This window comes from Diaporthe batatas (genome assembly GCF_019321695.1).
Source record: "Diaporthe batatas strain CRI 302-4 chromosome Unknown Contig00014, whole genome shotgun sequence".
Lineage (NCBI taxonomy): Eukaryota > Fungi > Ascomycota > Sordariomycetes > Diaporthales > Diaporthaceae > Diaporthe > Diaporthe batatas.
In genome coordinates, this window is record NW_025408561.1 from 1,365,557 (window position 1) to 1,391,262 (window position 25,706).

The following is a 25,706-nucleotide window of genomic DNA, read 5'->3' on the forward strand; positions in this document are numbered from 1 at the left end:
CTGCTTCAATCACAATGGACGCCCCAGGAGCGATGTTGCAGTGACCATGACTGACATTAACCTGTGCTGCGCGACCTGCAAGAAGAGAATACGATGGAGGACAATAGGGATTCGTCCGATGGTTCGCTGAGTGAGATATTGAGAAAGGTCCGCCGCAGGAACCGCGCTAGGCCCAAACGGGAACAGGTGGCCGGCGGCGAGCTTGGGACACCAGCTACCAGCAGCAGCAGGGGCCGCGATGTCAACTCCTCCAACGCCTCGCTCCCTCACCCTCCAACCCGCAACCCGACCCCCCCGCGTCGCAACAAAGGTCGGCCACAAACTGGAGCTGGTGTTCAGACTCAAGCAGTAATGGCAGGCCTCGGTCAAGCGCCTGCATTCGGAGCGCAGGCGCTTTCGACCGACGCGACCAACCGATCAGTCTCGCCATTTGGAGCTCCGTTCAATTCGTCCTCGACCTTTGGCCAGCCACAACAACAGACTTCGGTCTTCGGCGCGCCCGCGCCCGCGACAAATAATGCCTTTCAGCAGTCACAGCAACCTCAAGCCTTTGCGTTCCCGAACAACACCACCAATCCGGCCGCTGGGAACAATTTCGGTGGCGGCGGAGTCTTTGGTGCCCCGAATGTCGCGAGCAACGGCGACGTGACCAGCAATCCGTTCGCGACGGCGACCACGGCGCAAAACCCTTTTGCGATGCAGACGACGCCGGGCGCGCCATCAAATCCCTTCTCCAACACTCCTCCTGCATCGACGCCGGCCTCCGGGTTTGGAACATCATCCAACCCCTTCGCTGCAGCCACATCGGCCAACAGTTTTGGCGCCCCTTCCAGCACCACGAATGGATCATCAAGCTTGTTTGCGAGGCCAACTGAAACTTCACACCAAGGGCCAGCTCCCTTCGCCGGCGCTGCAGCAAACAGCTCGAAGAGGAAAAATGGATTCGGGGACACTGGTGCAATGAAGCGGCTCGCTTTTGACTCGACGAACTCTTTCCAGAAACCACAGACGGCCTTTGGACCGGGCTCTTCAAGAAATGATTCCGTTGGTTTCGGCGTTAAAGATACCAGGAAGAACCGCAACGGATTCGCCGACTACCTGAAGGAGAGGGAGGCAAGCGGCCTCGGCCCGAAGACAGCACGAGCGAACAGTTTTGACATCAACGGCGTCCGGAAATCCCCATCCGCGTACGAGAAAGAGATCCGCGACCAACTACGCAAAGATAACCTCAACCCTCCAGCATGGCCTCGACAACCAGGGAACCCCGCAAACAGGCAAGCTATGGAGGATCACCGCGAGAAGTACAAGAAATACGAAGGGCGTGTGCGTTCGTCGTTAATAAAGGCCGGACTGATCGACGATCCCGAAGTGCGCAAAAAGCTAAGCGATGCCATCGATTTCAGGGGTATTTGTCAGGATATGTGTCCCGAAGGCGAGAAGGTGTCGCGCATAGTCGAGTACGATGTAAAAGCGGCAGAGAAAACCACGAGTCCTGATGGCCTCGAAATGTGGCCGAACCCAGATCGAATGATCAAGTCGTTCAAGCGTTCAGCAGCTGGAACCGACTCGCCTTTGCCAACTGAAGTCCGTTCGCCGGCTGCGTTGAGACGAACGGTCGACTACCTCATTGACGACTTCTTGAGGTCCGATGAGAACCTGCCCTCGCAACATAACTTTCTATGGGATCGGACCCGGGCGATACGAAAAGATTTCATTTTTCAGAACGCAATGTCGGCCGATGAACGGACGGACCAGATATACTGCTTGGAAAACATCGCCAGGTTCCACGCCGTGGCTCTTCACCTGTTGTCACAAGAGAACTTTGCAGCCGAAGACTTCTCCGAGCAGCAAGAGCGTGAGCAGCTGGGGAAAACGCTGCTTTCGTTGATGCAGGTGTACGACGAATGCAAAGACATGGAGGGCGTGCGCATGGAGAATGAGGCTGAGTTTCGAGCGTACTACCTCCTCTTCAACGCCCACGACCCGTTTGTGATGCAGCAGATGCAAGATTGGGACGACAAATTCTGGTTCAACTCATCTGAAGTCCAGACCGTCGTCACGCTGATCGAGGCAATGCAGAACGTCTGGAACGGGCGTGGTCCGCTAAGGCCTCAGGTTGCCCTTACGACAGGCTCTGCGTCGTTCACTACATATTTCTCCATTGTCGAGGACCGCAAGGTATCGTACACCATGGCCTGTTTTGCGGAGATACATTTCACCCAGATTCGTCGCCAAATGCTGAAGGCCATACACAAGGCATATGGGAGAGTCAGAGATGGCCCCAAGGACCTCACGGCCAAGGTGCTCAACAGTATACTTCGATTTGACACCGAGGAGCAATGTGTGGCTTTCTTGGAGGAATTGGAAATGGAGTTCTCATCCGATGGTGCAGATGAACCCTACCTTGTGGTGGAGCGCAGGAGGAGCATTCCGGGGAAAACCATCCGCCAGTCTTTTTCTGGGGTGATGGTTGAGCGCAAGCGTGGCGGCCGGACGCTGCCAGAAGTCATCCACATGACCGTCTTCGAGGAAGCCTCTGCATCCGCTGAGGAAACTCACAGCCCTGACAGCATGTTCGTAACGCAGCCTACTGAATCCCCAGCATTCGGCACAAGTAGGGAGCAAAAGTCGAACAGCCTTGAGGTCAACTTCTCTGACGATGACACGCCCTCATCGTCTCCACAGCCTCCTCTCAAGACACTGTCGCCATTCCAGAGACCGCCGACGACAAATGGCTCTGCCACCTCGAATCTGAACAAATCAGTTCTGGACTCGGCGCCGGCGAACCCGTTCTCCCAAACACCCAGCAATTCATTTTCCCAAGGTTTCAACACGAGCGCTATCCCTTCAACAGATAAATCGGCCTCAAATGTCAAGCCTTCAACCTTTACTTGGACATCCAATGCGCCCACTGACAATACTCTCAACAATCCTCCATCGTCCGAGTCCGTCACAAAGCCTGCGACAGAAATGCCCAAATTTTCCTGGTCGACGACCCCTCCTGATACTACGGCCGATACCACGACCACTGAGAACGGTTCAGGCTCTGTGTTCGACTTCTTGAATAAGCCGACAGAAAACAGCAAGGCTACTTTCATTCCTGATGCTAGCATGCCTACCAGCATATCTTCCAACTTCTTTCTGCCATCCACTTCGGCGGGAAACCAGGCCGCCAAAAACGAACAGCAGGCGCCGGTCCCTGAATCATCTGAGACAAAGCCCTTAGGCTTAACGCCTACAATCCCCAGCGATACGGTTGCTGCGCTGCCAACTAAGTCACTTTTTGATATGGTCCCGGCTCAGACGCCTGCAGAACAATCCGCTGAAGTCTCACAAGCACCGACATCACCTTTATTCGCAAAACCATCCCAAATGTTCAGTCCAGACCCGCCCACGAGCAGTCCTCTAGCACCCCCACAACCTGCTCCACCCAAAGACCTTATGGGGGACTTCGCTAATTGGGTGGTGCTTGGAGACCATGGTTTGATGGAAGATTTCCAAGAGGCTCTCGTCACACACCTGGTTCGTGCCGTCTTTGACCAGCACCAACGGGAGGAAGAAGAACGCAAACAAAAAGAAGAAGAGGATAGGTCCTGGGCACAAGCTCGGAAGTTCAGGAAATACAGTCTGAGGGTCCGGTTCTTTTATCGCTGGCGGGATATTGCCAGAAAACTAGCTCTGAAGCGTGTTGGACGCCACAACAGGGCTGCAATGAAACAGTACAGAGAAAAGAAACTGGCTGAAGCGAAGGCAGCAAAGGCCAAAGCAGAGAAGGACGAGCTTTCTCGTACCAAACGACTTACCGGCCCGTCGTCTTGGCTAGACGAACTGGAAAAGGATCGAGCTTTGAAGAGGGCCAGGCGAGAAAGCATGTCACTTGATACCTCCAGAAGAGCCAGTATCACCTCAAGCAATGCAGACGCCCTGCTTGCTACCGGTATCTTTTCGGGCATGGAGAATCAGCGGGATTTGGCGGCAAATTGTGTCCGGGACGACGATTCCCTTTACGACGCACTTGTGGGCGTAACCATACACCCGAATACCAGCCAACAAAGCATGGGCCCTCCAGCCAGGCCTAAAGACCCTCTCCGGTCTGTCCGCGGCGCTGCTGTGATCAAGCCTCCCCCAAAACCCAAACTCAGCAAGAAGGCCCAGTATCTTCAGGACTTGATGAGCGGCAAGCGCCGGGAGGACGACCTTATCAGCTTCAGAAGCAGCGACTCTTCGCGCATGGCACGATCGGTTCCCTCCGGTGGGAAAGTTACCAATTTCTCTCGGTACCAGTCTTCATCACCCCGCTCATCAGCTGAGCCTGAGCGACCCAAGAATGGGCCGGGCAGCGGCATCAAGTCATCATACTGGCTGCTTCGAAGTCGGGGACTGTTCGCCACGCCCACTGGACATGTCTTGTCTGACAAGGCTCCCCGTCCAGCCATGGGGAACACGCACGATGGTGGCTCCCAGTACTCCGGAGACTCAGATGCCGGCGACTTCGACGACCGCGTCCTGGAGCAGGATGGCGCCTACCGTGCAAGCTTGGGGTTGACTGGTTCTCGCCGGAGCACCTTCAGCGTCCCGCAATCAACCGCAGGATCTCCCCCACGACACAGTTTCCTGAAAGCGAAACCGTCGATGGCGAGGCAATCACTTCCCGCTGGCATGTCGGCATCGTTGCTCGCTTCGCAGCCCACAGATATCGACGTTGTGTCTCAGACAGGCAGCGCGGTTAGCACCCTGCAACAGGACGCCGAGGAGAGCTTGCGGGAGCTGAAAAGGGTTGCTGCCGAACTGGACAGCGAGACAGAGTGGTATCGCGAGCAGAACAAGCAAATGTCTCAGGGTCAACAAGCCTTCGGTGCTTAGAATGTGAGCAAAGGTGGAGAGACTGACATGTGCGGCGGTTCTCAAGCTGAAGATGAAGGATCAATACGTGTACTACGCCCTGGAGCGGTCGTGCGTGACAGTGAAGGCAACAGGTGGGCAGCAGAAAAGGTTGCATGTGGACATAGGCAATGATCTCATGCTAACGAGCAGCGAGATAAATGTTGAGAGGCGCCAGGTCCTTGGGAAGAGGAAGGCAGCTGCGATGGAATAGCAAGGTATCCTTGTGCTTGACGGCACCGTCTGAGCGAGGAAGGAAGATAAGGGACACCAAGGCGGCATGTCAGTGCAAGTGCAGCTTTTTTCTTTCGATTTTATACACATGAGGGGCACGGAATCAGTATCTTCTCTTGCATCCAGCCAGGCGTTCTTTCGGTCACGGAGTGTGGGACGGAAAGGGGGAAAAGGTGGTCATTTTTACCCAGGGATAGGCACATGTGCAAGTTCGAAGCAGGCACAGGCCCATAAACGGCATTCCGCACCGCATCCCATTGCAAAACAAACTGAGCCGAGTCAAACCAAAGTTAAGCGAGCATTGGGCATTGCGAGCATTTCCTGTTTTTGTGGTTCTTTTCGTTCTCTCTTTGTTGGGTTGGTGTGATGTTTTCCAGGCATAGATACCCGAGCACTATGTCCACAATGGCGAAGAAATTTGATCTGCCCACCTTGCCCTTTTCTCAACGATATGAATTTGTGTGTGTGTGTGTGTATGTATGTCTATCTACATATGATGCTCTTGATTATGACATGGGCTGCTGCTCTGGTCACCTCCGCTTCCAGATAAGAGGGCAGCGTTCAGGATGGAGCATCTGTACAAGCAGCATCATACCAGTATCTTCCTCAATGAAACGCAGCACCCGCTTCCGCGCGTCGCCGAGGTCCTCCCCTTGCCTGGTGACAGGGTCCACCCGCCAGTCCCTGAACAACGCCGCAAGGGTAGCAACGGCCTCAACCTGAGAGAACTTCTTGCCCGGGCAGTCACGAATCCCGTCGGACCAAGGGAGGAACGTCCCACGGACGGGTGAGATGAACTCCTCGCCGTCAATATCGCCAGGACCGGCGGCGCCGGGCTTGATCCACCGGGACGGCCGCCAGACGAGCGAGTCCGACCCCCAGTACCTAGGATCGCTGTGGACAGAGGCGTGGCTGGGGACGATCATTGTCCGCGGGGGGATCAGCAGCGTCTTGTCGCCTACCTGGAGCGCGGGCGAGCCCTCGGCTGTCCACTTCGCCATGCCGACGGGCGTGTAGAAGCGCAGCGACTCGTAGACCACGGATATGCAGCGCTTCAGACGGGGGAAGTCGGCCTTGTAGTTCCAGTCTGGCTCCGGGCGCCCGCCCAGGACGTGCTGTATCTCCTCGTGGATCCAATCCTGGACCTCGGGGTTGGCCGCGAGGAAGTACATCACCCATACAAAGGTGTGCGCCGTGGTGTCGTGGCCAGCGAAGTTGAGCACGAACACTGTGAGCTCTGGCGTTAGCACAAGCGACAAAGGGCACGTGCATTTGCTGGTTACTGCCAACCAAGCAACACACTTTCAGCCTTTGACGAGAAAAGGAATCTTACGGTTTCCGTATATCTCCCTTTCACTCAGACTGCCACTAGTACCTTCGTGAGAAGCGCGCACCAGTGAGTTCATGAGATTCCGGTCGGACGCAACAGCCTGGGAGGCATTCATCTTGCCGGCCTCGAACAGCTGCGTCATGTACCCCTGGAACGAGGTGCACGCGTGATGAAGGTTTCTGAGGTAGCGAGGGAGCCAGGGCTTGGCGAGAAACTTGGTGCCCATCACCATGATCACGATGCTGTTCTCTAGGATGGTCTGGAGCGCATCCTTGTAGCTCAGTGAGGTGCCCTCGACCGCGACCTTCGCCTCGTGATGGCCGCTGAACTCATACGACTTGCCGAAGCCTACCCTGGACATCACGTTCAGAGAGAGTGTGCGGGTGTCGTGGGCAACCGTCTCAACGGACTGGCGGGAGCCCCAGTAGCGGCCCATGTCAACCGCCTGGGAGACGCTCTCCCGCCAGACGATTTCGAAGTTCTGGTCGATGAAGCAAGATGCTATGAGCTTGCGCATCTTTTTCCAATCTGCGCCTTGGGCCTGGGGAAGCCGATTAGTGTCGTTTGCCTGGAAGTTTTCAACAACTGCGTCTATCACTTACTGTAGATATGTTAGGCCCGAAGACATCGAGCATTGCTGTAAGTTCAGAGTCGTGAGGGAAGTCATTGTTCCGTTTCAACATGGCTGTAATGTCGTCCGGATTACCCAGATAAAGCCAGTTCCTAGCTGGTGAGCACAGCACGAAGGCGTCGCCCATCTCTTGATGGCTTTTCCATCTCAGCGGGATCTCGAAGCCCATGTAGTTGTATTTGGTGATATTGTTATCACCCAACCCGAAGGGTAGCCTTCTAAGCAGGGCCACGACCTGCTGGCTGACGATTGACCATAGTGGATTGATATGATCCACGGGGATTATGCGTACTGGGATACCGAGCTTCCGGGCGACTAGGTAGTTGCGCAGCAGGCAAACCAGCGAGTGGAGTGTGAAAGCGAGAGTGAGAAGTGGAATTACCACTGCTAAGGACGTGAAGAGACCCATGATACTGCCTCGGAATGAAGATGAGTGAATTTCTGTGGGAAGCACGGCCTAGGAGGTGTGAAAGACAAAGTGCGCGACACTCCAAAAGGTTCAGGATCGGCTGCCGGAAATTCACGCATTCCTCATCTTGTTCAACCTCCAGGTCAAGAGTGTGCTCGGTAAGGAAAAAAGGAAAGAAAGGGGGAAAATGGCCAGTCGCGACCAACGTACGTTGATGAAAAGTGTCACGCCCAACCGTCGCCGAACAATGTGGATAACCTGAGTGACGCCAAACTGTTAGATCCATTTGGGAGTTAGGTTGGTAGAGCTGTGCCGCACGAGTGCAGGGAACTGTGGGGCGGGTCTTAGTACAAAAGTGGCATAGGTGACCCAGGGAGACTAGCTGGTGAGACGGTTCTCGCGAAGTTTGGCAGAAGGGCTAAAGTGTCTGTTTAGAGTCTGAATTACTTGTGACTGGAAGAGGCTATGAGGGCAGCGAGGCTGCAAATAGCTTCAGAAGGTCTAAGACTAGCCATTCCTGTGTTACAAGCCATGCGAAGAACTCAAACGTGGAATCATTTTGTTGTTTTGCTTGTGTCATGTCTGTCTTTAGAAACAGACAATCAGCACCAGCACTAGCAGTTTAAAATTGCTCTCGTCATCTATAGAGTTTTCGTTTCGGAATAGTACATCGCTTTTAATTGTATCTAGGAGAACCGGCTGTGTCTCTATGTGCGGTAGTCACCGTTAATCGTGCTATGGAAAACGATGGTTAGTATCTGAGCAAGCATCATGCGTCGCAATGTCATGCAGAGATAAAAAAAGAAAACGATTCAAGAGATACTCACATATACTCGTGGCTGTAGTCGCAAGTCCAGTATTTTGCCTCCTTGTCCCCAGTGCCCAGCCTGACGAGGATGTGCAGGTCCTCAGCCTGCAGGATCTCAGAGGCGCGTGCCTCATCGACGGTCTCGGGCTCACCGTTGACCAGGAGCTTCAGCTCGGCGGAACCATCGGTGGGCACGAAAGAAACGTTGGTCTTCTCGGGGACCACGACGGCGTTGGCGACCTCATCCGCGGCGGCGGTAGCCGAGGCGGAGGAGCCGGGCTCAGACAGTAGCGAGTAGCCGGTGGCGCACAGGATGCGGCCCCAGTTGGCGTCGCGGCCGTACAGGGCGGTCTTTACCAGGGGTGAGCGGGCGATGGTGCTGGCGACCTTGCGGGCGGCGGCCTCGGAGCTAGACTCGGTGACCTGCACGGTGACAAACTTGGTGGCACCCTCGCCATCGCGGACGACGAGCTGGGCAAGATCGGTGGCCAGGGAGCGGACGGCGGCGGCGAGGGCGGCGTAGTCTGGGCCTTGCTCGTCAGCGACTTCCTGGCCGCCGGCGGCGCCGTTGGCCAGCAGGGCGACGGTGTCGTTGGTGGAGGTGTCTCCATCGATGGTGATGGAGTTGAAGGAGCAGTCGACGGCGGAGCGGAGCAGGGAGGGGATGAGAGAAGACGAGACGGGGGCGTCGGTGGCGATGACGCCGAGCAGGGTGGCCATGTTGGGGTGGATCATGCCGGCGCCCTTGGTCATGCCGGCGATGCGGTAGGTCCTGGCGGGGTCCGAGGGCAGGGTGAACTCGCGGGAGATGAGCTTGGGGAAGGTGTCAGTGGTGCAGATGGCGATGGCGGTGGACAGCCAGTGGTCAAAGGTGGACCCCAGGGCGGCGTGGGTCTTGGGGATGCCGTGGGTGATCTTGTCTATGGGGAGCCTTCAGGTTCACGAGGTCAGCGGACATGTGGCGGGTGGATGGGCGGGCAACAAGCCAGGCGGCATGGCATACCTCTGGCCGATGACACCGGTGCTCATGACGATGGTGGAGTCTGAGGCGCCGGTGACACGGTCGGTATGGCGGGACATGGCCTCGGCATCCTCGAGGCCACCCTTGCCGGTGACGGCATTGGCGCAGCCCGAGTTGATGACGACGCTGCGGACGCGGTTGCCGGTGCGGGCGAGCAGGTCGCGGCTGAAGGTGACGGGGGCGGCCTGGAACTTGTTCTTGGTGAAGACGGCGGCGGCAGCACAGGGGTGGTCTGAAGTGATCAAGGCCAGGTCGGGCTTGGTGGTGTTGGCGGGCTTGACGCCGACGTTGACGGCGGCGACGCGGAAGCCAAGCGGGAAAGTGCCCGACTTGGGCACATACTTGAGCTTCTTTGCCGGGATCTCGAGCCCGTGTGTCGCGTAGGCCCGTGACTGGATCCTGGAGGCCAGCTGCCTGGCGATCCAGGCTGGGCGCTCCATGGCGACGGGACTGCTGGACGGTATTAGTATTGGGAGAGGAGGTATTTCTGGGCGTCGTGATTGTACATACATTACCTGCTTGAGAGAAACCAGCAAGACCAACCACGCACCACGAGTCCTCTATGAATCAATTGACAAGATCGCTCGCTCAATGGCTGGTTCATATGCTGTGGACCAGAACAAGACTCACCACGGGAAACCCAGACAGGAAACCATGTATAAATGATCCCCAGGGTCTATGCGCGAATGAGTCCCCAATTATGAGCAACACCAGCTCCGTAATCGCTCAGATGCTCTGAGCTGGGGAGTCCCCCATGCAGCCTTGTCGACTGGACTGGCAGACTGGGTCCTCGATTGGCCCGTGCAGCCTCAGAAAATTTTATATCTTGCATATCTGAATTGGAGACCGCTGCTCTCTTTCCTTCCTCCTCACCCAAACAACTTCTTCCTCATCTTGATACCTTCCAAGCTTCCTGTCTTTTACAGCTCTCATTGCTCTTTCTCGATCAAGCAAGGGCAAGGTTGAGGCAACTCGATGCTACACGGAGTCTTGTGCGACTACGCCTGGCCAGACCTGAGACCCCTTGGCCCTTGGGGGCCTGAAAAGACGTGCGACCACAGTCCTCAGACCATGCACGAAGGCAGAGCACAGATGGCAGGCGCATGCCTTGTGTTCAATTCTCTGCCGAGCCTGCTTTCCTGCTTATTAGCGAGTTGTCACTACACGCTCTACTGTGGTGCGAGATCCTTTGGATTTTCCAGGTGAGTCGAGGCAGGTAGGTAGGTTTTCCAGCCCAGCCAGGCCAGCCGCCTCCTCGCACAGTCTGCGCTTTGGGTCCAGCTCGCCTGGCGAGCACGGTCTCTGCACTGTGGGGATCCTGGTTGCTAGCTCCCCCAAAGCTCCTTTGCCAGCCAGCAGCCCGCCCCGCCTCAGGCCTGAGCTCTGCTGCAATTTTTCCCTACTCATCCATCCATCCGCTTGCCGGCTCCTCGAAAGGCCACCTCACCTCACGACAAGCCAGCCCGACGACAAGGCCCTTGACACCAACAGTACAACCAGCTTGTCTGTATGATCTCCTGCATTGCCTAGCTTACTGGCTGGGGCAGCTTCGGCCACGCAAATAGTTTTGCACTCCTTCTTCTTTCCCGTTCCTGTTCCAACTTGTACTCTCTTTTCTTGTCGCGTTGCGTTGCGACTGTCCCGCCTCTCGCCGCCATGGCCGACATCATGGATGCCTACTGGCGCGCGCCAGCCATTGCGAGGTAAGCATTCTCCAGGTGCCAGCCATTTGGGTTTGGCTCGCGCGACAAGTGTTGTTGACACGACCACGCGCAGAACCTTCGCGACCGGCGTTCTCGTCACCTCGATTGCCTGCCACATGCACATCATGCCCTACGCCTGGATCTACTTCCACTACTTGGAGCTCTTCCGCCTGCCCCCCCAGATCTGGCGCCTCGTCACCAGCTTCCTGCTCTCAAGCCCCCAGCTGGGCATCGTCATGGATACATATTTCGTGTTCCAATATGCGAGCCAGCTCGAGACAGCCCACCCAAAGTTCGGCAGGAAGGAGGACTTCCTCTGGTACCTGGTCTTCTGCGGCGCAGTCATCATTGTAAGCCGGTTCTGTTTCCCCACTGCGCTTCCCGTACCCCCACTGCACACCTCTTATATCTGCCCGGATAGTGAAGTGCCTCTACTGCTATCACGGTTCCTGGAAAGGAGGAAGATTACCCCTGCACTTCGGCCGGTCCATCATTCGCAATACCTAGTTAAGGGCCGGTCCGCGGTGTGGGCATGGTGGGATGTCTTTATGGATGACTCGGGTCTTGATCTCCGTGGACCCGGGTGGTTTTGAGCGCCCTACATTACTCCAACACTACCACCAGCTGCTGTCCTGTTGCACCGTTCATCAGAATGCGGTTTGTGTTCATGGCTAACAGTGTCAAAAGGTGCTTGCTCAATACTTCCTCGGAGGCGTCTACTTCCTGCAGGCTTTGATCCTGGCCATGTGCTACACCGCCACCCAGGACCAGAGAGGCCAGAAGGCTGGCTTCTTCTTCTTCACCGTTCCAGCCCAGCTCGTCCCTCTCTGCATGATGGGCGCCAGCCTGCTCATGGCAGGCCCCCACGTCATGCTCCTGCAGCTGACCGGACTCGTCGCCGCTCACCTGCACGACTTCCTCACCAGGTTGTGGCCCGAGTTCGGCGGCGGCGCAAACCTGATTCCCACCCCAGCCTTCTTCACGCGCCTGGTCACCACTCCTCGCTTCATGCAGCGTGAGTACGGCACAGCCATCCGCAACGACCCGAGGGCGGGCACCACCACTGGTGCGCAGGCAAGGGGCCCGCTGCCAGACTCCTGGAAGACGAGAGGCTCCGGCCATCGCCTTGGTTGATCGAAACACTTAGCATTAGCGGCGCCATTCCGATGATGGTCTTTGAAAATATTATTTGTGTATTTCTGGCATCAAGCCTTTGACTGTGGACTGCTTTACCACGTGGTTTCCGATGAAACAGAATGCCTGCCCCGGAGCTCATCACAGCTGTGCAGCGCGCACGTTGCGGATGTCCCCGACTTTTCCATGCTCTCAAGCTCCTAAGCTCCTATGCAAAAGACCGACTTTGTCACAGAAGACCTGGCCGAAAATATCCCATGAACCGAATACCAGAACGCCTTGCCGAACCCACCGCAGGAAATAAGAGATCTCCCCATATAGAAGACGAGACAAAAAGGAAACACTGCACAGGTCAGAAAGTCTAGCTGATCTCACCCATATAGGTAACTCTTCCCACTACCGATTGGCACCTCCACCGACCGTCCTCCCCGGTCAACCATTTGCTCGATGATGCGGTCTTGGCCGCGCGCTGGGCCGAAGACCGCCCCCGGCGCTGGTGGACGCGTCGAAAACCGACTGCCTGGGAATGCAAGCGGGCCCGAGATGCCAGCGCCAGCGCCGGTGCCCACGTCGTCGGGCACCTCGAGCCGCGGTGGCAACTTGCGGCTGCCCGGCACGCGGATGCGCGGCACCGATGGCAGGATGAGCGATCCGATCCTCGGCGGCGGCGGGAGCGGGGACCCATCGCCAAGGCTAGCCGCGGTGTGATCTGGCGATGTCGTCCTCGAGATGTGCTGCAGCGACGGCGCGGGCGTCGCCCGGCCACCAACACCACCCTGCGGCATGGACGCCGCGGAGACGGGAGGCGTGGCGCGAGCGCCGGCCAGCTCAACCTGGATGTTCCGCGCGATCTCGGCGTTGGAGGCCGGCGTGGCGCGCCCAGGGACGGGGTAGGACGACGACCACGACGGCGCCGCGACGGGCGGTGGCGGCTGGGGCACCTTGGGGTCCTCGGCTGCGTTGAGGTAGACCTGGATCGCGTACGAGTCGGGCTTGGCGCCGCCGCTGCCGTTGGTGGTGTTGTGATGCGGCGGTTGCGAGGACGAAGTCTGCGTGCTCGACCGCACCGAGGCCGGGGTCGGGTTGCGGCTTGGCCTGGCGCCCGGCGGGGGCGTGGTCCGGCTGTTGCTGTTCCTGCTGCTGGTGCGCGGGATGTAGGCCGGGTGCGTCGGCAGCGAGGTGGTGGGGAGCTGGCCGATGGTGTCGACCTGCTCGTGGCTGGCGGCGGGTTGTGGTTGTGGTTGTGGTTGTGGCTGCTGCGCGGGCGGGCTGATGGTCACCAGGGGCCTGCCCCTGGTCTTGCCCTCGAGGCGGTCGTAGTACTCTGCGTTGCTGGAGTAGTCGGACGGGAGCGGCTCCGGGGTCTCGGACACGGAAGGCTTGTAGTCGACCGTGTACTGCGGCAGCACGTAGCTGTGGTCGGTGGTGATGGACGCGGGCCCGCTGCCCGGGTCCTTGTAGTAGAAGTGCTGGGCCTGGCCGTACGGGTGCGGCAGGGCCCTGTCCTCGCGCTCGTACTTCTTCTGCTTCAGGCAATACACCACGAACAGCGCGATGGCGCCGAGGAACAGCGCCGCGGCCCCCAGGGCGATGCCGACGATAGCGCCGGTGGTGATGACCGGCTTGTCTTCCCCGTCGGAGCCCGCGGCAGTCGAGGAGGTGGAGTTGATGGGGAAAGCCGAGAAGATGTTGCCGGATATGCCCAGGGCCGTCCCTGGCGGCGGCTGTTCTCTGCACCCGGCTTCAAGGGCGAGGAGAACTGGTGCAGGGTCAGCCTGGTGTTCAGCATGTAAGACGGCGACAAAAAGAAGCTCACAGTTTGCGAGGTATGTGGAAGAGCTTGACTGGAGACAGGTCACGCAGTCGTCGAGGTTTGCCCCTTCGAGGACACCACCGTCGGCTTGGCAGTAACCGTATCCCGTCGCATTCTCCGGCCGTAGGCTGCCATACTCAAGGGCGCCCTGCAGCGGGGCACAGGCGCTGTTGAGGTCACACGGCGTCGTCGTCGTCGTGTTGTGGCTCGGGTAGTCGTAGAGACATACGGCCGAGGCAAAGCGCAAGTTGTCTTTTGAGTCCCGGATGTTAGAGACCAGCTACAGTAACGGGGATGTCAGGCTGCATCGCCCTATGGCGGCTTACAGAGGAACCAGGCGACATCGCTCTCGTCGCCACTGGATGTGTCGCTGGTCTGCAAGCAAGTGATGCAGTTCTTGAACTTTTGCCCGTTGGCCGAGGAGAAATAGTCAACATCGTTGCACACTATGTCCGAGGAGTTGATCGCCGACGCCGCTGTCCGCACAAAGTCGACATCTGCAGAGTCGAGGCAGGCGGATGCGCATGGCGAGTCCGTGGTCACGCCAAAGGCTGTTGTGCTTGACAGGAGGTGGGAGACGACGAGGCCCAGGGACAAGGATGACAAGAACATTTTTTTTTAGAAGTGAAGCCGCCAGGTTTCGAGTTATGGCATGAGTAGTGCGGGAGGAGGGGAGGGATGTGGGAAGGAGTGGTGATGTCTATGGCCCCCAAGACATATCCATCCGAGTTCCCATGTACGCAAGCCACTTGGATCTTGGTCGAGGCCACCTAGATCTGGTTCAAGACGAACCCAAGACTCGGCAAGATCGAGGTAGGAGGGTCCAGACGGAGGAGGCGGGACGGCTGAGAGCAAGGCCCCAGGGTAGGAACCGGATATGGGCCCATATAAGACTCATATAGAGGGCAGCAGGCGGAGGTCGGGCGAGTTGCCACGCACGCGGGTCATTGCAGCTTGGACATATTGGACAGTCACTCTCGGCTAGCCTACCGGGAATAGAGGCAACCTTTTGTTTTTTTCCTTCACAAAAGAGTAATTACCGGCTCTGGCCTGCAGAAAAGTCACGAGCTTGCGGCGTCGGCTGCCAGCCAGCCAGCCCGGTGCTGCTACTCGGGTGTGTCCAGCTTCGCAGGGACCTTCAAAGTCAACCAACAAGCTCTACGGGCAGCCAATGGGCGGCGGGGGGCAGCCCACACTGGCAGGCTGGTCGAGCATGTCGTCGCCGGGGTGGGCAGCAGATTCATAGGGCGAGCCAATGGCGAGGGACCCGATCAACGGGGCGCGGCGCGAAACAAAGCTTGTGGGCGGCGTGATTGGGCGGGGGCGGCAGGGAGAACGGGCGGCGAGAGAAACATCTGCATGCAGGTCATAGACGTTCGTTCGTCTTGTTTTCCCGCCCTCGTGCGCTAACAATCTGGAGGCGGGGCGCGACGTGAGTGGTCGTGCAGACGCCGGCCTGGGATACGGCCGTCTTGTTTCCACAGCCAAATGGCTGGATGTGCCCACTCACGCCACTCGAGGGTGGAGAAGGGCGAGCGGGCTGGCGGGCTGGCGGGTAGCACCCACACCTGGCCACCCCGGCGCAGCTTGACCGGGTCGCAGGGATCAGCTACACATCGGGCAGGTGCTGTTGTGCTTCCGCACCCGTTTTGGGTCTTTTGATTGGGCTTGTGGGCTGTTGAAGGGTGGTTGAATGCCCAGGTGCTTTCCTCGCCCAGTGCATTCGTTCCCCACTCGCAAGACGTGAATACATAGTAGGGACTTTTGGGGGGTTTTCCCCCTTCTCTCTCGCTGTTCACGTCCTGTTTTCCCCCAGTCGTCGCGGCTCCTTGGGCCAGTGAGGGCCAGTCTTGCTTTCCACCATGGCGTCTGCTAGGCCATGTGTCGTGCAGGACGACGTCTCTCGTCAGGCTCGTCTGCTGGCCGTGCCTGGTTGGGTGGTCGCCCGGGTGTGATAGTGGCTGCATCCGCATGCTACCACAGTACTGCATGCATTACGAGTACCAGTCGCCAAAACTCTGCCCACCTCCAGCTCTGGCCTGACATCCTGACAGCCTGACAGCCTGAGGGCCTGGGGTGGCTGGTCACCCTGCCGGGCCCAGAGCCTATCCCACAACTTCTCGGCCCGGGCTGTCCTTCCCAAGACTCTCGCTCCGTGGCAGGCCTGGGTCCGTATTGACCAGCCATGATCCGATCGCCGCCCCGCCTGCTTTGTTATTCTCAGGGTGATCGGTCATCTGTACAGGCCACGGCCCATGAGGTCAAGGCGGAACCCGCCCGACTGGACCTGGCATCCCCGTTGAGGATCCACCGTCATTCTTCGTCTTGGAGCACTGCACGTCTAGCTGGTGCGCAACAAGGCTGGCGGCTATTGTGGTGGATCAGCCCCGGCCTGCCCTATCGGCGGGTCGCCGTTGCAGCAGTTCAGAGCGGTCACTAGACACCTCAAGTTTATTATCGGCCTTCATCGCCTGGCATCAGACGTTGCCTTACGTGTCTTTGACTGGAGAGGTTGTTCTGCCAGCTCTGTACCTAGGGATATGGGGTGGGAAATCAACACCGTGACACGGCCACAACTTTCGTTAGGGTGTGGTCCAACACAAGATGCCCCATGTCTTGTCTATCTCTCATTTGCTGTTGCGTAAGGAGTCGTTCTGTGAACCCTTTATCTCGAGGTCACCCTGAGGCGATCTCATAAGGTGTTCCTTCAGCAGATTGTCCTCTAGCTGGTTGGCATCTAGGGTGGTGCGGAGATAGATGCGGTGGAAGCAGAGCTCGGAACCGAGATGCAAGTGAGATGACTAAGTGCAGGCCAGCGTCAGGAGGGACATTGCTTCATATCAGCATCATGATCTTTCAAGGCAGTCACTTCGAAAAAAAAACCTCCTGGGCATCGTGACACGGACATTTTATCACAGACAAGCGTGCATCTCGCCCACGCAGGCAATGCCATTCCTCTAGGCAAGAGGAAGCGAGGCGGGCTCTACCTGCAAATCCAGGTTGGGCCGCAGAAGCAGCAGATCATGGGTCTACCAGGATACGTATCTCAAGGGTATCCTGTCAAATCTTCCATTGCGCCTACAGTCAAGCCCAATGGACGTTGGAGACATGTTTGTGGAACAGTTGGCCGACAAGTCATCAGGTTGGGCGTGAAAGGCTGAAGATGCATGCTGCAGTGCCGTTGTTGGTAGAGTATGAAACATCAAAGCTGGGGATTCTCTGTTTACTGACGGGAATAATAGGGCGGTAAATGTTTCGAAAGGCTGTTGGTCTGCGCAGGAATTCTTGACATTGAGCCCAACTCACGCCAAGGTACCCCTGAGGGTAGCCGTCACTGCTCCTTGCTCGTAAACGCACTTGGAATTGTCAGTGGGCGAGCGTGTGGGCCAGCTCTCCGGGCAGCTTGAGAACTTCCCCATGGGGTTCATCGCGGTGATGTCACTTGTCGAGTCGGGCTGGTGATGTCAAAGCTCATTCTGTCAGATACAGCTTTGCCCGCCAGTCTACGTCCTTTGGATCAATTGGTCGGCGGGGGCGGCGCTTGAAGCTCTCCCAGCCGACGTGTCCGCTGGTCAACTGCGCCTGCAAAAGGGCGGTCACGCAGCCACTTGCAAGGTCAAGTCATGCTGTTCCCGTGCGGCACAGCACCATATATCGAACGACAGCTGGCGGGTAGTCGTCTTTCTCGTCCCGAGATTGGCGTGGCTTGCCTCGGCGCGAGGCTCCTTTGCTATTGTAGGCATAGAGAAATACCCCTGGCCCCCAGCCCCAAGTGTTCAACGAGCAACAGCTGACTGCATATGCGTTGATACCTGCGCAGATCTTTGGCAAATCCCAGTTTGAGAACTGTCGGTTGGTGCTGGGGGAAAGCGGTGCTCGCTGCCCATTGGTGTTCCGACATGGTGGTTGCGCCTGCAAGCACGAAATCCTGTCCCCCCGCATCCCTGCAACAAGGAGGACTACAAAGCAATATGATTCGCGTGGAGGAACTAGACCCGTTGACAGCGCTAAATGTGGGCACATCACTGGCCCGTCACATTTCAACCCTGCTATCTGTTGGACGACTTACACGATATTGGCCATTGGCAGCGCTCGAGCGAAGCTGGCTGGCAGGCTGGGAGGCACGCCGCACCCCTAAACACACCGCGGGTCCCACAGCCCACTCATCTTCGGCATGGAGCCGCCGGGTCACCCTCGCCTATCCTGCCTTCCTCCGTCCGTTTCCTCTCTAATACCTAACATATCCGGAGTGCATAACGTAACGCCTTTTAGGCCCGTTCCGAACATCTTGTGTCGCCTTGGTTTTCTCCGCCTCTGAATGTCTTCGGTATCGGCAGCCTTGGTGTACAGTTCGAGCTGGTTTCGGAGTCCTCGAAGACATATCCACCCAACCGTGGGGATATCGTCCGCCTGTCAGGGTCCTTTGCTCCCCTCATAAACCACCAGGAGCAAAGCCGAGGGTCTTCGCACCGCGACCACGATCATCATGAGGATCGCTTGCCTCCAGTTCGCGCCGCAGGTGGGCGATGTCGATAACAATCTCAACCGTGCGGTGGGTCAAATTTGGGCATCTTCAAGTTATGGTACGACTGCGACTAATAAGCTGGAGCAGGACTCGGTCCTCGCCAAAGCCAATCCGGACGATCTCGAGGGATTGGACTTGCTCGTTCTTCCAGAACTCGCGTTTACTGGTATGTCAGACCGCGGAATACGTGTGCTGCTCGGCCACATGTGCATCCAAGCTGACACGAACTTTCGAAAAGGATACAAATTCGACTCTTTGCAGCACATCTCCCCCTACCTTGAGCACGCCGGATCTGGGATCAGCTCCTTATGGGGTACGTGTAGAGCCCCATCACCTGGGCACTTCCCTTAGCGCATCAAATAGGATGCATCGTCCGTTTTTCGTGTCAATGGTACTGACATATACCACCAGCTCGAACCACTGCACTCAGGCTTAACACAAACGTTGTCGTGGGATACCCTGAGAAGGTAGACGTCAGCCCGCGATGGCCGACCTCTCCGGAATACTATAATTCCTCCATAGTTGTCGACGGAGACGGGCAGACTATTGCGAACTATAGAAAGTCTTTCTTATACGCCATAGACGAGACATGGGCGCTAGAGGGCAAAGACGGCTTCTTTCAGGGCGACCTCCCTGGCTTGGGCCGGACCGCTATGGGCATCTGTGAGTTCAACTGGACGTTGGGAACTTGGGTTTATGCTAACAATTGTGTGTCAGGTATGGATCTCAAGTATGGACCACATCCGCTCGTCTCATTGCTCGTGAGATGTAATACTGACCGATGTCTTATTTGACAGTCCGTACAGATTCGAGGCTCCTTGGCACGCTTTCGAATTTGGTTTCCACATTATCGAAGTGCAGGCGGACCTGGTAATCATCAATATGGCGTGGTTGACGCGTGAAGACGGCCGCATGTTCAGCCGAATGCCGTCCGAGGTCAGTTTCTCCCAAGTTTCTGCTAATCATGTTCATGGTCACCTCTCTGGATGTGGATGAGAAAATTTACTGACGACGGACTCTGCAGCCTGATATGGAGACCTTAACTTACTGGGTCCAGCGCCTCGAACCAGTCATTCGTGCAGAAGGCGAGCATGAGATCATTGTTGTCTTCTGCAATCGCACCGGCTTTGAAGACGACGCAGTTTACGCTGGCACCAGCACGGTACTTGGTGTCGCGGACGGCGAGGTCAACGTCTATGGGATACTGGGCCGTGGCGTCAAAGATCTGCTTGTGGTGGATACAGACGACCCTCCTTTCGCCAAACTCGTTCAGCGGGCAGAAGGTGACACGGATACAGCTTCGGTAACTAGTGCACAACGCAAGCTGGAGAATGCTTCTAGACGGAAGCAGCTGAGCTCAACAACCACAACGGAATCGGCTTCTGCGGCACATCAAGGGCAAAGGAAGCCCACACCTACACCAGGTGCTCCAGAAAAGCCCAAGAAGAAAAAGCCGATGTCTCCGAGGATTTGCATACCAGAGAGGAGCCAGACCCAGTCGGCTACTCATGGCACGCCCTTCGAGGAGAGTCCGGGGGTTGCAACACCAACATGTCCCAGCCCAACGCCATTCTCGGACAGACCGATGGTCAATGTGCCAGGAAGCAGGCCGACCAAAGAGCATGTCAATACACCTTTTCCTCGCGATGATTCTACAGAAAGAGAGGTTCGGGCTTGGGCCGGACAGTTCTCGATCAATTCGCCACCCCCAAGCACAGAGTCTCCGAACCCCGACCACTTGACAGAGAAGTATTTCTGGCTGCCAACACAAAGCGCACTGAAGAGTCCCATGGAGATGAGGTTTCCTCAGCACTACCCACCTCCCGCACCCGCCGCGGTCACACCAGTCCCAAGCTCTCTTATCAGGATGCCGCCAAAGGAACGTCACGCAGCAAAATCCCCATCGGTTCCAAAGTCCCCAAGATCTATCAAGAGTGGCGGATCGGGCCAGTCGGGAAATCATGGACGTCAGCAGGAAAATGCATCAGGGCCAAAAGATGGAACCAATCAACCAGATGAGAATGCGCCGCCACGGCCTTCGTCGCCAAAATCTCGTAATGCCAGTCGAACAGGACGCCCCTTGGACCGTCGGGCCTCCGAGTTTGAGCAGCCAGATCTCTCGGATATGATCGACAAATTGGAGTCTCTTGTCAGAAGGCCTGGGTCAGCAATGGATTCTCGCCAAACTGACTTTGAACAGCCACGTCAAGGAAGGCCGCGTTCTCCGAAGTCCCGCAATGCGAGCCGCACCGGGCGACATGTTCAAACGCCGCACCTTGAAGGAAGGGCTGGCAGCATATCCCGTGCCGAGTACCCACTCACGGCCAGCCCTAGCATATTTGCGGAGATTACAGCTCGCCCTCATTCCGCTCTTTTGATGCAGGGAGATGCGGTAGCTGGTCGCGGTTCTTGTGACCAAGGGACTATCAGGCCCTGTCCTCGGGCCGGTGCTCAGTCAAGGAACAGGTCACTGAGTGGAGCAGGCATGAGCCATGCGCACTCTCGGTCAGGAAGCACTTCGCGTGTGAGCGCGGAGCCTGGCCCTCATATCGAGCCTGATGAAACCAGAACTATGGTGTGGTCCGAGCTCTCTAAGATTGTCGGAGAAGTACTCGATCGGCCTCAGTCGCGCGGTGCGAGCCGCGGAAGACAACCTGCTGCAAGCCGTGCCACTGCCGCGGGCGGAATGGGACCCAACAGGACTACACGTTCCGAGAGTCGAGGCCCGCAAGTTATCCCACGCATGGATCAGCGTTTTGCCTCCCAGGACCGTCGAGGAGTCGCTGGTCCCGCCAATGTACGGACCATACCGGCCCCGAATGGTGTCACTTTCCCGCAGTACAACTCAGATGACGAAATCGTTGCCGAGATCATCTTCCGCTCGCAAGGATGCCCTACTCATAGTCAGCTCAACAACCAGGGGCAGTCCACCCCCAGCCAAGCAGGCAATTCAAAGAGCCCCCCATCTTCACTACCGAGGGGTAACTCGTCTCAAGAGAATAGCACCAACTCGCGCTTGAGCCAGCGCAAGAACGGCACCCCCCAAACCCACAACATACAGAGGCAGGGCTCCTGGCCCTCGAAGCCCACCCACGACAGGCGACCTCCACAGCCGGACTCCCTCGGCGTCCACGAGAGCCCACTGGCACTGAGCACCAGGGGCCGCACCGAGTCGAGTGACTCATGCCCTACCATGGATGGCTCGTCTGTACACACGCTCACAACGCCCAAGGGCTCCCCTGCGACGCCACCATCCCGGTTCTTTGAGCCTACGACGCCGAAGGCGATGAAACTCGACCCAGACTTCAGTACTATCCTCACCTCTTCGTCCGACCCGGCTTCCAATGGTAATTTTCCGCACATTGACGCTCATGAGAATGAGCTGCTGCCAGTGGGTCTCGGACTTGCGAGACCGAGAAGTGCTGTCTGGTAGGAGGTGTGTATATAATATGAAGCACTCTTGAATGATGATACCAGGTGGCCACCGCGCCATTTTCTTCTTTTTAAGCGAGGAGTTCTTGGGGTGGCCTCGAAGACTGCTTGCTGAAAAATTCGGCGAGGTCCCATATGTCGTTGCGGTTTGGGAAGCGTTCTTTTATGTGCCTTTTTATGTGGCTTACCTCCTTTTACATCTTTTGGACTATGTACAATACATATGCAGTCATGATTCTTTCATTCCATTTAGGCTTTACTTTATTAAGCGTCTAGATTTATGCCTTTAACGGGAGGAGTCGCCAGTTTCTCCAACTAGAGCTGTTATCCTTCAATGTTGGCATGTTCATATTTACCTAATGCCGGTACATCTGAAATTCGTATTACACGAAGGCCGGCGAGGTGATGGATCAAAATGCATTTGAATGAGACCGGATTATGATGTATTGATCAATCATCTCATTTGAATTTGAAGTCTATCACAAATTGGAAACACCTGGGATGATTCGCCAGATGAGAAAGTTCCAACATTGTTGTTCGAAACTTCTAGTCGTGCTGGGCACAGCATGTAGATAGACAAGTGATTCCCGGTAAATACCCTAGGGTAGGTATTGTGGCAACATCTTCATACCTTCAAGTGTTAGCCTTGCTTAACTAGTTCCGCTTCTATTCCGTATACGTCCAAGGACTAATTGACATACATGGCGCCTCCAACATTTCCAGGTAACCCTAAATTCTTGCTCATGGCCTTGGTTAAATGCAGAAAGTAGTAAGAACTACTCCGCGGATGACCAGATAAGATCCCTCCCCTTCTGCACCTGCATTCGAGTGTCTATCCTTCAGGAAACACAAAGATGAAAAGTTTCACAGCTTGTAGACAGTCATGTCCATCTGAGTCTGCTTGGTCACCCAGCTGCCATGTACTTTCCACTCCTGCTTAGGGCATGCCAATGCCGCATCATATCGTCGATAGAACTCGAATACAAGCTTGGTCAACATTATCATTGCGGTGTTCTTCCCGATGCAGCTGTGTGCCCCCGCTCCGAACTATCACAGTCGCCCAGAATTAGTTCTATCTGCATTTCATTCCAGTGAGGCAAAGAATTCGCGGGAATTTTACTGCACTTACCGAAAACAAATTTCGGTTCATCTCGAGTCTTTCCTCCTGAGTTGCTTCAAGCCACCTCTCCGGTCGGAACTCATTGACGTCCTTCCCAAACACCTCCTCGCTGCGATGGAGAACCCATGCGTTGACTCCAACGATTGTTCCACCAGGGATGTAGTGGCCATCAATCAAGGTCCCCTTGCCCGGAACTTTTCGTTCGATGATGGTGCCAGTGTTAGGGTGAATCCGCAGCGTCTCCTGGATAACAGCATTCCTGCCCAAGAATGAGTTCATCTGTGCTGATAGAATAGCTTATCATCGGCACCGGATGACGACTTACAAATATTCGAGCCCCGACGCTGTGGAATATGTGACTACTGAGCCTGGCGGGCACTCAGTGCTCACAGTCTCGATTTCAGAACGCAGCTTCTTCAGCACGCGAGGATTGCGCGCAAGATAGTACCAGATTGCTCTCAAAGTGATAGCTAGAACGTCGTGCCCGGCCGTCCTGAAATAATGTTGTCAGCGCTAATATCTTCCCTTCACATGTCAGGTACTCACAGGTTTATAAAAATGGCAGCTATGATCTCTCTGACTGACACTTTATCCGGACTCTCCCGATGGAGATCCAAAAATCGACTTAACATGTCCGTCTGTTTTTCGAATGACTTCCTCCTGGTCTCCACCTCTTCCAGCGTCAACTAGCCAAAGTGTCAGCAATTAAATCACCTCTTGGCTACAGGATTAGATTCTGGAATACCTTCAATGCGGGTTCTGACTCTTCTGCTGGAGATAGTGATCGAAGTCTGCCCAGTAGCCACTGAAGAGCGGGTGCTTGAGTGAACTGACATACTCATTAGTGTGATAGTTCTGGCTGGAGGCAAAGCAACGTACCAATCCTACAAGGACGAAAATTTGGTCCGCTGACCCAATCATAGATTTCACGTCCTGGCCCGACTCCAAGAATCCCAATGGCTTGGACAGATTCACTGCACTGAGGCAATCGAACGCATAAAGATGCAGCCATAACGACATATCGAGTGTCACATGCCCGTTCGGTTTCGTTCGTTCTGCTAGTTGTCCAAGGAACAGACTTACGCACCGATCGATGTTAGGCTCGAAATCTTTGACTGCAGTCCTCGTGTAGAGACCTCCAATGTTGCGTTTCAAAGTGGCGTGACGCTGCACATCTCTGAGGGAAAACAGATTCTCCAGTGGCTCGTCGGCGTAGGTTGGTGCTCCGACCTCGTAAAAGTTTGACTGTGCACAAGATCAGCCGTCATCCATTCGGGGCTTGATTGATGTCAAGCCTCGGGTTTGGCCTTTTCATACCTTCGGAAATGCCTGCCTTGCAGTGTAAATAGCCTGGAAAGCCGCTGGGCTACTGAAAGAGACGTGGTTTGGGCCTATCCGCACTACGGGGCCAAATTTCTCGTGAACAGCAATATTCCATCCTGGCATGTCCTCTGCATACACAGCTCTGAGCTTCCAGAGGTTGGATATGCTGGCGGTGAAGGGCCCTGGGATGGACTTTAGATGTGCCCGGTATCGAGTACGCAATAGTTGCAGACAGCAACCCAAAATGATTGTTCCGAGTATTGCCGTATAGAATGCCATGCTGAATTCTTCAGTCAATATCGAGAAGTAATCACGGGTTCGGATTGCAGGCCAACAAAAGGCAGGCTATTCTCGTGAGTCGATCACTTTTTTGTGGCGGTTGAGCAAGAAGACAAGCTGATGCCGACTGTCTGTCTGTATTAACTCCCACTCGTGATGTATGATTGTCACATCAACTGAGTGCCAAGCTTTAAGGCACACGGGACGGACACAGGACGGACCCTGGAACCATCACATCCTTCTAGACTGTGCATGCTTTGGTGCCAAAACTAGCCCACCTTCGAATGGATGGCTCCAGGGCCTTGTCGGAGCGCACAAACCCTTGCAGCAGTACACCAGCAGATGAGGTAACCATCCTGGTCCCCATTCCTCTGATCATCGCCGCAGCTAGACTGCAGCAAGGATCGGAATGCCGAGAGTAGGTGTATCCGTACCTACAGGCGGCCAGATCTGTGACCAGGCCGCCTTCTTCAGCCTCAGTCATGGTGGCAGAGCCCACGCAGCAGCGTCACCTGTCTTACTACTCACTGTACTCCGCGCATTCCTTTGAACGCCCTTATCGAGCCTGACACTGGCTCAGAAGACGTCATCCCTAGGATCCTTTCAACCGGGAGCGAGACCCTACCATGCTGCTGTGACCAAACAACCTGGGAAAGTCTAGTGTACATCTATGTGCCCATGATTCTGGCCAGTCCTCAGCTCAGTTTGACCCACTTCTGCAAGCACATTCTCGATAAGGCGTGGTCAGGTTCGTCATCTCGACGACGAGGATTTCTAAAACCGGACTTATCCGTGTAACGCTGGAGCCTAGTCAATCTTTTAATGAGCTTTCTTGTCTACCACCATGTTCTCTTGACAATGCTACTGTGTGGACAATGTACGATGTACGGAGTAAGCCGCACTAGCGGCCATTGTTGCAAGGAACAGGGTGCTTACTTCGGCCTGCGACCCGTTGTGTCGACTGGCCCAGGAAATACCTCGGCTTCAGAGGACAGGGTTCTTCCAAGTGCCAGATGTGCCACTAACACTAGACCCAACGGTCCACATAGCCACACTGCGGTCA

General features: G+C 56.1%; 6 protein-coding genes across 6 annotated transcripts; 2 read left to right on the forward strand and 4 right to left on the reverse strand.

Annotated features, from left to right (window-relative positions):
* Positions 1–93: 93 nt before the first annotated feature.
* On the forward strand, positions 94–4,863 carry KVR01_011034 (uncharacterized protein; the record flags this gene model as incomplete). Its single annotated transcript, XM_044790795.1, has 1 exon — positions 94–4,863. The coding sequence occupies one exon, from the start codon at positions 94–96 to the stop codon at positions 4,861–4,863; it is 4,770 nt and encodes a 1,589-aa protein (XP_044640181.1).
* A 748-nt stretch (positions 4,864–5,611) lies between these two features.
* Positions 5,612–7,725, reverse strand: KVR01_010794 (uncharacterized protein). Its single transcript, XM_044794706.1, has 3 exons — positions 7,048–7,725; positions 6,449–6,986; positions 5,612–6,343 (listed from the first exon to the last, which is right to left on the reverse strand). The coding sequence occupies exons 1-3, from the start codon at positions 7,483–7,485 to the stop codon at positions 5,646–5,648; spliced, it is 1,674 nt and encodes a 557-aa protein (XP_044639941.1). The 5' UTR covers positions 7,486–7,725; the 3' UTR covers positions 5,612–5,645.
* Positions 7,726–7,913: 188 nt separating this feature from the next.
* On the reverse strand, positions 7,914–10,029 carry KVR01_010930 (glutamate N-acetyltransferase). Its single transcript, XM_044787351.1, has 4 exons — positions 9,825–10,029; positions 9,297–9,767; positions 8,313–9,224; positions 7,914–8,220 (listed from the first exon to the last, which is right to left on the reverse strand). The coding sequence occupies exons 2-4, from the start codon at positions 9,752–9,754 to the stop codon at positions 8,193–8,195; spliced, it is 1,398 nt and encodes a 465-aa protein (XP_044640077.1). The 5' UTR covers positions 9,755–9,767; positions 9,825–10,029; the 3' UTR covers positions 7,914–8,192.
* Positions 10,030–10,970: 941 nt separating this feature from the next.
* KVR01_010861 (uncharacterized protein) lies at positions 10,971–12,151 on the forward strand (the record flags this gene model as incomplete). The annotated part of the gene is made up of 3 exons (XM_044784527.1): positions 10,971–11,017; positions 11,091–11,367; positions 11,705–12,151. The coding sequence occupies 3 exons, from the start codon at positions 10,971–10,973 to the stop codon at positions 12,149–12,151; spliced, it is 771 nt and encodes a 256-aa protein (XP_044640008.1).
* KVR01_010966 (uncharacterized protein) lies at positions 11,347–15,065 on the reverse strand. The gene is made up of 2 exons (XM_044791922.1): positions 14,291–15,065; positions 11,347–14,216 (listed from the first exon to the last, which is right to left on the reverse strand). Exons 1-2 carry the CDS (start codon positions 14,574–14,576, stop codon positions 12,523–12,525), a joined length of 1,980 nt encoding a protein of 659 aa, XP_044640113.1. The 5' UTR covers positions 14,577–15,065; the 3' UTR covers positions 11,347–12,522.
* A 7,292-nt stretch (positions 15,066–22,357) lies between these two features.
* KVR01_010823 (uncharacterized protein) lies at positions 22,358–24,916 on the reverse strand. Its single transcript, XM_044795015.1, has 7 exons — positions 24,359–24,916; positions 23,921–24,286; positions 23,787–23,870; positions 23,588–23,727; positions 23,367–23,534; positions 23,051–23,300; positions 22,358–22,968 (listed from the first exon to the last, which is right to left on the reverse strand). The coding sequence occupies exons 1-7, from the start codon at positions 24,641–24,643 to the stop codon at positions 22,786–22,788; spliced, it is 1,476 nt and encodes a 491-aa protein (XP_044639970.1). The 5' UTR covers positions 24,644–24,916; the 3' UTR covers positions 22,358–22,785.
* Positions 24,917–25,706: the final 790 nt, after the last annotated feature.

Coding starts and splice junctions, on each gene's coding strand:
- KVR01_010794 (XM_044794706.1), bottom strand. CDS start 7,485: ATGGGTCTCTTCACGTCCTTAGCAGTGGTAATTCCACTTCTCACTCTC. Junction 6,987..7,047: donor TCGGGCCTAACATATCTACA/GTAAGTGATAGA, acceptor CGGCTTCCCCAG/GCCCAAGGCGCAGATTGGAA. Junction 6,344..6,448: donor AAGGGAGATATACGGAAACC/GTAAGATTCCTT, acceptor CAGAGCTCACAG/TGTTCGTGCTCAACTTCGCT.
- KVR01_010930 (XM_044787351.1), bottom strand. CDS start 9,754: ATGGAGCGCCCAGCCTGGATCGCCAGGCAGCTGGCCTCCAGGATCCAG. Junction 9,225..9,296: donor ACCGGTGTCATCGGCCAGAG/GTATGCCATGCC, acceptor GTGAACCTGAAG/GCTCCCCATAGACAAGATCA. Junction 8,221..8,312: donor GACTACAGCCACGAGTATAT/GTGAGTATCTCT, acceptor CGTTTTCCATAG/CACGATTAACGGTGACTACC.
- KVR01_010966 (XM_044791922.1), bottom strand. CDS start 14,576: ATGTTCTTGTCATCCTTGTCCCTGGGCCTCGTCGTCTCCCACCTCCTG. Junction 14,217..14,290: donor CGATGTCGCCTGGTTCCTCT/GTAAGCCGCCAT, acceptor GGGACTCAAAAG/ACAACTTGCGCTTTGCCTCG.
- KVR01_010823 (XM_044795015.1), bottom strand. CDS start 24,643: ATGGCATTCTATACGGCAATACTCGGAACAATCATTTTGGGTTGCTGT. Junction 24,287..24,358: donor CAAGGCAGGCATTTCCGAAG/GTATGAAAAGGC, acceptor TCTTGTGCACAG/TCAAACTTTTACGAGGTCGG. Junction 22,969..23,050: donor TGAACCGAAATTTGTTTTCG/GTAAGTGCAGTA, acceptor CGACTGTGATAG/TTCGGAGCGGGGGCACACAG.